General features: G+C 62.2%; 1 protein-coding gene across 1 annotated transcript; it reads right to left on the bottom strand.

Moving 5' to 3' along the window:
• Positions 1-3,821: 3,821 nt before the first annotated feature.
• Positions 3,822-5,119, bottom strand: LOC113974825 (metallothionein-1). Its single transcript, XM_027698331.1, has 3 exons — positions 4,984-5,119; positions 4,557-4,622; positions 3,822-4,070 (listed from the first exon to the last, which is right to left on the bottom strand). Exons 1-3 carry the CDS (start codon positions 5,012-5,014, stop codon positions 3,976-3,978), a joined length of 192 nt encoding a protein of 63 aa, XP_027554132.1. The 5' UTR covers positions 5,015-5,119; the 3' UTR covers positions 3,822-3,975.
• Positions 5,120-8,476: the final 3,357 nt, after the last annotated feature.

Genomic DNA, 8,476 nt, shown 5'->3' on the forward strand with positions numbered 1-8,476 from the left:
GACGGGAGCGAGACGGGAGCGAGACGGGAGCGAGACGGGAGCGAGACGGGAGCGAGACGGGAGCGAGCCGGGAGCGAGCCGGGACAGGACGGGGCACTTACCAGCGGCACATGTGCAGTCCTGGGGGTCCATGGCTCGGCTTGTCCCGGCTCAGCTCAGTCTGCGCGGCTCGGCTCGTGTCGGTGCGGTGGGATGGGATGGCAGCGGTGCCGAGCGGCGCCGGCCGCCCGCTATTTATGTGGCGGGGCAGGGGCGGCGCTGGCGCTGCGCACGGTGCGGCGGGGCCGTGCTGTGCCGGGCCGGGCCGTGCTCACCCCGGGGGCCGTGCTCACCCCGGGGCGGTGCCGTGGGGCCGTGCTGTGCCGGGCCGTGCTCACCCGGGGCGGTGCCGCGGGGCCGTGCTCACCCCGGGCCGTGCTCACCCGGGGCGGTGCCGTGCCGTGCTCTACTGTGCCGTGCTCTACCGTGCCGTGCTCACCCCCGGGCCGTGCTCACCCGGGTCACGGACGTGCCAGCCCCCCCTTCCCTCCCCGCTCCCAGCCGGCCGCGGGGAACTGGAGGGTCCCGCCCGCATCGCCCCCTCCCAGGCAGGGTGCTGCATCCCGGGGGAGCGACAGGAAGGAGTGTGCGCGGTGTGGGGGTGACAGCACTAGCGTGGCACTGCCACCGGGTCCCGCACATTCGGGACAGCCCCGTGACACTGCCCCCCGTGTGGCGGTGCCCCCCACCCCAAGGGTGGCCATGGGGCGTATGGGGCTGTCCCTGGGGATGGGACTGACTGTCGCTGTCCCACTGGACAGCAGGATGGCCCTGGGTAGCTCCACGCGGCTGGAGTGCTCTAATGGCCTCCCGGGAGGGGTGAATCATAGAATGTCCTGAGTTGGAAGAGACCCACAAGGATCATCGAGTCCAACTCCTTGCCCTGCACAGGACAACACCAAGAATCACATCATGTGCCTGAGAGTGTTGTCCAAACACTTCCTGAAGCTCCTGGCAGATGCTGTGACCACTTCCCTGGGGAGCCTGTTCCAGTGTCTGCCTGACTTCTGGGTGAAGAAACTTTTCCTAATACCCAGCCTAAACTTCCCCTGACACAACTTCATGCTTGGGTGAGCACGGGGACGCAGTGTGGGAACATGGCATTGCTGACCAAGGGCTGCTGGGAATCGCAGTTTCCCATCCCTGTGGGTTTTCCACAGGTGTTTTGTCATGGTGCTTATGTGCCAACTGGCTTCCACCACCCTGCACGTGCCCGTGGCCAGTTCAACATCCAGCACGGGAAACAGTGGCTGGGCCAGGGCCAGGCCGTCCCTGTGCCCGCACCCGCTGCTCGTGGTGGTGTCACACGTGCCACCAGCCTGGGCTTGGAGCCAGCGCCGCAGGCGGGCTCTGCCCCCATGGAGCCTGCACCGGTGGGCCCTGCGACCGGGAGAGGGTCGGTGGCCCTGGGAGGTTGTGCCAGGGAACGGCTCGTGCTTGTTTGCAAAAGCCCGGAGTTGTTTTTTTCCTGGCAGCGTGTGCCGGCAGCAGCGAGGCGAAGCCAGCAGGCATTGCACACAGCAGGCATCGCACACAGCAGGCATTGCACACACCCCCGGCCGAGCGGGAAGGAGGAGAGCTGGAATCACCGAGCACGTGTGGTCTCACTGCACATAAACATGGGTTGCGAAATCACCTCCCTCCCGGACACCCCCCCCAGCACGGGACTGCCTCCCTTCCCCCAGCCCTCCCTCCGGCAGGGTGGGTTCTGCTGCACCCGGGACTGAGGAAATGAGAGCCCCTGGCCACCCAAAATGAGATCGTGCACCCCTGCACGGGGCCATACCAAAAGTGGGGCATGAGTGTGCAGGGGCAAAGCTGCAGGGAAAGTAGGGGAATTCCCAGATTCGTAGGAATTCTGCGTGTCACACATGGGTGGGCTGTGCTGAATCTCAGGACACGTTGTCTCAGGCTCACATCATCCCAGGTCCACGTCACAGTGAGCAGGAAGGGGCAGCACAGCATCCCCACAGAACTGTGTGTGAAGCTAGAATGGGAAAAGAGCCTGGAAAGTGCCTGGTTTCCCAATCGGGGCATTTCCACTGAATAATGAGGTCACCCCGCAAGCAGGACAGGAGATGAGTGTGCATTCCCTGAGCCATGGGCTTGCTGAAATGCCGGGATGCAGGGCACATGCTGGGCAGCAGTGGGGAGAGGAGAGCTCAGGGAGGGTCTCCCGTGTTACTGACAGTATTCCAGTTTCCCAGAGCAGGGAGTAATTAAACCCGAGGCTGTTCCCATGTAGGAGGAGTGCCAGGTCCAACTCTGATTTTACAGCAGCCATAAAGTGAGCAGTGGAGCTGCAGCTGCCCAGCACAGGTCTCAGGGCTCAGAGCTGGGCTGCTGGAACCCCTGTCTGCCCCTCACTTCCCCTTCAAGAAGGACAGCATCCGACAGCTGCTTCCCATTCCACTGCCGTGGGGCACAGGGATGGGCACAGTGCAGAGCCACGGGGCAGGACCAGTGCAAACCCACAGGGACCAGCAAAGCTGGACCGACGCTGTGAGCCCTGCCAGTCAAACCACACTGGGTGATAAATCCCATTAGCAACCTCTCCTTCACCCCCGTTGTGGGCTCACCAATGATGTTTTTGCATGGCACTTAAATCTCTCTGGGTTAGAAGGAATAAAGATAACCCAGCTCTTTGCAGGATGAAGTTTAGCATGACGCCCTGCCCTGCCCTGCCTTCGGCTGGCACAGGGATGGGCTCACTGCCATCAGAGGTGTGGGGTGATGGTGACATCTCAGGGGACACCCTGGGGGAGGAGCCCTCCTGGAGCAAAGGGGTATCCCCTCGGGGTTGGCAGGGTGAGCAGCCAGTGGGCAGGGGTGCTGTGCCAAAAGCCCAGCTGAGGCCTGGCAGTGGTGACTGGATAGGTCAGGAAAGGTTTTGCAGCTGAAAGGAGGCCATGAAAGGCTGTGTTCGGGGAGTGCAGGGACAGGCAGGAGGCAGGACCCCTTGTGTGTCCTGGGAGGCAGCACAGTGGCACTTGGCTCCTGGGGTGCAGGGCTCGGGCTGTGCTTGGGCAGGGCGGGCATCCCACACTGGCATGGGCATCACCTCCCATTGCAGGCATCACATCCCATCGTGGGCTTTGCACCCTGGCAAGGGCATTGCAACCCATCCCAGGCGTTACATCCCATCGTGGACATTGCATCCTGGTGTGGGCATTGCAGACCATAGTGGCCATCACCCCCTGGTGTGGGCATCACCTCCCATGGGGGGCACTGCACCCTATTGCAGGCAGTGCACCCCATCGTGGGCATCACACCCCACTGTGGGCACACTGCACCCCGTGGTGGGGAACCAGGTCACCTGATGGGCGCCAGGAGCACCCAGCCAGGCTGACAGGGGTGGCGGGGGAAGCAGCACTGTGGTTCTTCCAGCCAGTTCAACTAAACCGCCGGGAGGAAAACTAAACCTGTTTCCCCGGCGCCCCACCTGCTGTGGAAATGTTCCCCCTGGAAATGGGCAGGGCTGGGGTGGTTATTAAAGTGAAAGCTTGTAATAACGAGCTGCTCATTAGCCCCGAGGATCTCGGGTGGAGGAGAGAGCATGGGATTTGCCCTTGGGTAACAACAGGGTGGGGGGGAAAAAAAATCCCTTGTGTAGGACAAGTGTTAAAACAAGAGTCAGAAGTGCTGGCAGGGAGAGCAGAGCCAAGGCTGGAAGAAAGGAGAGAAAATAAGACGCAGGCTCTTTGCCATGACCGCCCACAGACGCTGCCCTCCCGCTCCCCAGGGAAACCGCCCCATCCAACAGAAGTGCCAAGCTCCTCATGGACCTTTATATACATATCACTTTATTTAGGTGACAAACACTAAAGAAATCTGAACACATATATAAAAAAAGACAACCAACATACACAATAAGGTTATTCTTCTTCAGCCAGCCCCCCAGATGTGCATCACCCCCAGATGTGCAGCCAGGGTCCCCTATTTGCAGCAGCTGCACTTGGCAGAGGGGGGTCCCTTGCAGACACAGCCCTGTGCACACTTGGCACATCCCGCCGGGCAGCAGGAGCAGCAGCCTGGGGGAGAGAGAAAAATGTATTAGGGACATATTTTCCTGGGGGCTCTCAGGGTGGGGTTTGGAGGGTCCCGCTGGCTTGGAGACATCCCATGTATCCACGTCCTTCCCTTATAGCAGCATCTCCATCCCTGGCAGCATCTCCCAGGGTGTTTGTGCAGCCAGGGCCAGCACTGGAAAGGCAGCAGAAGGGCGAGGAACCCCAAAGGGCTCACTGGGGTCCCCTGAGCCCCTCTCTTTGCAAACCCTCCTGTACATGCCTCTGCTGGGGGTGACAGCATCAGAAGCACCCAGAAAGAAATCCCAGTGCCAGTTTCCTTCCCAGGCATTGCCTTGTACTGAGCCTGAGGTGCCAGTGAGGGTTTAGGTGATACTGGGTGGCTTGTGTTGCCTGGCAAGGGGGTGGGATTCTCACTGTGCTTGGGATGTATAGTGAAACAGCCCCTGAGTGTTTCTGCCCCCCTGGGGGCTCAGGGATCCCCCGTACCTTTTTTGCATGATGTGCATTTGCAGTTTTTGCATTTGCAGTTGTCCCCGCAGGTGCAGGTGCCACCTAAAACAGAAAGAAAAGGAGAAAAAGGGGTTGAGAGGAGGTGGTGGGAGGGGATCCCCCTATCCCAGAGATCCGCGGGGGAGAGCATTGCCGCCTCTCGAAGCATCCGCTGATGCTTCAGCCTCGGTCAGCAGGGAGCTCAGGGCATTCCCAGCCGCTTCCCAGTGAGAGGCTCCCAGCGTGACATCGCAGTGCCGGGAGAGGATTTCAGCAGCCGGCCCAGCCGGCGAGAGAGGGAGCATCGGGAATGTCGAAGGAGGCCGGCGGGCGGGAGTGCCGGTGTTCCCGCTGGGATGCTCGGGCTCCCGCTGGGATGCTCGGGCTCCCGCTGCCCCCGGGACGGAGGGAAGCTCTGGCTTACCCGTGGCGCAAGGGCAATCCTGGGAGTCCATGTCTGGCTGGGCTGGGTGCCGGCTGTCGGGCGCGTTGGGCAACGGGAAGAAGCTTTGGCAGGACTCGCAGCCGCCTCCTATTTATCCTTGGCCAGGCGGGAGCGAGTGCAAAACCTCCGCCCCTGCAGCCTGCGCACGGCTCAGCCCGGCTGCTGCCCCGGGCGCTGCTGATTCACTGCCCGGGCGGCCCAGCGTGACCCGGGGCTCCCACCGCCCCCCGCGCCCCCCTCCCGGGGGTGCTGCGGCAGCAGGGAGGGCTGGCGGGGTGACCACCCCTCTCTGCTGAGATCTTGGGGGGGGGTGTGCAGAGAACGGCCGGGTCTCATCACACGGATGACACCTGCCTCGGGAGCGCTGCTCTGCTCCCAGGGGCTGGGGGATGAGGGGGAGCACCCAGGGAGCCCCCGCAGTCCAGCCCTTGATTGGTTGATTGATTGATTGATTGATGCCAAAATCAATCTGCCAAGCCCCCAGATGTCTCAGGGGGTACATTGATCCCGGGAGTGCCACCACTGGTGGGAAATCTCGGTCCCCTCCTCTCAGGGCTGGCACGGTGGGGTGATGGGGAGCTGGCACAGGGATGCAGTCCCTGCCCGAGCCCCTGTCCTGTGGCTCTGACACCCTCCCCGCGAGCAGGAGCAGCAACCAGCCGGACTGGCCTGGCCGGAGCCTGCCGTGCCCTCCCAGCGCCCCGGGACGGCGGCACCCACGTCCCCTCGGCGCCGTGCGTGGCACCTCGGGGCCCCGTCTCCTTCCTGGCTGCCGTGCTCCATCCAGCCCACTCGTCTGAATTCATTTCCGTGCGCCATTAGCCGGGCGTGCAGGGGAGGAGGGGGACGGGCAAGCTGCCATCACCCTGGTCAACTCCTCCGGCGGGTTCTACCCACCCACTCGAAGGAGCAGGGAGGGTTTTTGGGGTGGAAGGCACAAAAAAAGAAAAAGAAAAAAAGATGCTAGCCGAGATTTTGGGTGTGGGGACAGCACCCCGTGTGCAGGAGGCATTGCCAGCTGTGGTGCATCCATCCTCCTGACCCCTGGGGTTTCTGGGTGCTCCCTGGTGTTGGTGGCACCCCATCCCAGCTGCCCCCTGCTTCGAGACTCCTTTGCCTTGGAGTTTTATCCTGGCTGGGCTTTTGCCTGTGGTGCCTGGCTAAGGTGGTTTGTCGATGCTAATCCAGCCGAAACAACGGCCCAGGGAGTATTTTTACCACTCAGCTGTCTGGGCTTGTCAGGAGCTTGTTGGGTGACCCGATGGGGGAGTGCTGCCAGCGCCCCAACCCAGCGTCAGCTCCAGCCTCGCCAGGCCGGTGTGGGAAATCGGTGTGGAAAAGCCTGAAGAAGGCAGAGCAGATGGGCCCCTTCCTCATCTCTGCCCCCCTGGAGCAGATCGTTGTGCCCTGGTATGCCAGCCCCGCGGGGTCACATGAGTGTCACCCTGCTGCTGATGCACTGGGGCGTGATGGCAGCGCCGGTGCCAGGGCCGGGCGTGTGCCAAGCAGCTCCTGAGGGAGCAGGGAAACAAACAGGTGGGGAACACGTGCAAGGGGGGAACAGCTGCCACCCCGGCCACAGCCCCGTGCTGTGTCATGGCAGAGGGGACACACCTCCCTGGGGTCCTGCACTTGCTCTGCTCCTGAAATAACCAGCCAACCACCTCTGCAGTGCAGGAATATGCCCAGGGAAATGCTTCCTGCCAGGTTGAGGTGGATGCATGGGGAACAACAATGCACTTTGGCAGCTGCTGTGTCCTCCCCCACCACCTGGCACCCTTGAACGCCCGGGCAAAGATTGTCCCTGTCCCCTGCTGGTGGTGGCCCAGGGATGCAGGGACAGGTGGCCCCTCCAAAGTGGTCCCTCTCCTCCAGCCTGGGGGAAGGAAGGTGAAGCCCATGCTCAGGGAACAGAACAATCTCTGCCATGAGAGGACAGGGGGCAGGAAAAATTCCCCAGTGTCTATTCTCAGCTCAGACACCAGCCCTTTTCACCTTCTTTCCTTCCTGCCCGCACAAAGGAATAAAGCATCTTCCAGGTGATGCAGGACTGGGGGTCAGGGCTCTGGGAGATCTTGCATTGCTCCTGGGCCATCCTGTAATTATTTTGGGATAGGGCTGGAGCAGTGGATTGACAATCAGACAGGAGCAGCCTGTGATCAGGGTGATAAGCTGCAGAGCTGGGATCCCAGGGGCACCTTCCTGCTGCTTAAATACCCCCTGTGACAAGGTCTTGCCAGCCCCAGTTTGCCTTCTGGCCCCTGCCCTCCATTTGCTGGGAGAGCCTGCGGGTTCCCCATCATTTGAATGAGCCTGATGCTGCTCCCCAGAGCCCAGCAAAACGGGCAAGATCCCTGTGCAGCATTTATTCACCAGCCCTTACCATGCCAGAGCTGTACCCCTTGGCACTCATGTCCCCTGCGTGGGATTCCTGGCTCTGTCCCCGGGCATATCCGTGGCAATCACCCCGAGATTACCTGGCAGGTTGACACAGGTGAGTCAGCGTCAGCTCCAGCGCCCCAGGCAGGGCCGGAGATGATGCTCCCCGCTGGGATGGGGATGGCTGAGCATCACCCTGGGCATGTGAGGGACAAGGGCTCCCTGGAAAGGAGGGAAGGAGGCTGACAGCTTTCAGGACAATGTGTCGGAGGCACCTGTTCCTGTTGACACCTGGGGTGCCTCGTGCTGATTGCTGAAAGCCACGGGCTGGTGCCAGGGCTGGTGCCGGTGACTGGCAGTGACTCAAGGCTGGTGCCAGGCAGGCGAGGAGGACAGCAGCCAGCTCCCGTGGAGGTGACCTGGCACAGGTCTGCCCCGGCTCCCTGCTCAAGAACACGTGGCTGCAGTCATGCATGGGCACGGAGCAGCCTGGGATGGACCTGCAGCAGCCCGGGATGGACCTGCAGCAGCCCGGGATGGACCCGCAGCAGCCTCCACCTGCCCGTGGTGCAGCCACCCAGCACTTCGCCCTCAGGGGACCCTGCAGACAACGGCAGGTCCCCCTCTCACCTCTCTGGTGGCACAGGGCTCCCCAGAGCGCTCGCTCCGGGCTCACTGTCCCCTCTAGAGCAGTGCTGGGGGTGGTGGCCTGTCCCTCACATGGACACGATTCCCAGCAGCTGGGGGGCTCCGCTGGCAAAGCACCACAGCTCGGTGGGCACAGACTGTGGGCAGGGATGCAGGGAGCTACAAAACCAGTATGGGCACAGCACAGAGACCCCGGGGGACAGCCCCTGGGGGTACACTGCCCCTCACCGCTGCCTCTTGCTTTCCAGGCAGGGTGCTGATGCTGCTGCAGCGGCAGTGAGGGCAGCTCAGCTCTGCCTGCTCCAGCTGCCTCTTGGTGTGGGACCGTGGGCAGGAGTGCCTTGGCTGGCTGGGGCTGAGCTGCCAGGGCTGCACGAAGCCACAGCCCACCTGGGACCAGCCTTTCAAACCCAAATAGAGAAAATGAGGGGCCTTATTTTAGCAC

Source organism: Neopelma chrysocephalum, unplaced genomic scaffold (genome assembly GCF_003984885.1).
Source record: "Neopelma chrysocephalum unplaced genomic scaffold, ASM398488v2 Primary Assembly neopelma1_125, whole genome shotgun sequence".
Lineage (NCBI taxonomy): Eukaryota > Metazoa > Chordata > Aves > Passeriformes > Pipridae > Neopelma > Neopelma chrysocephalum.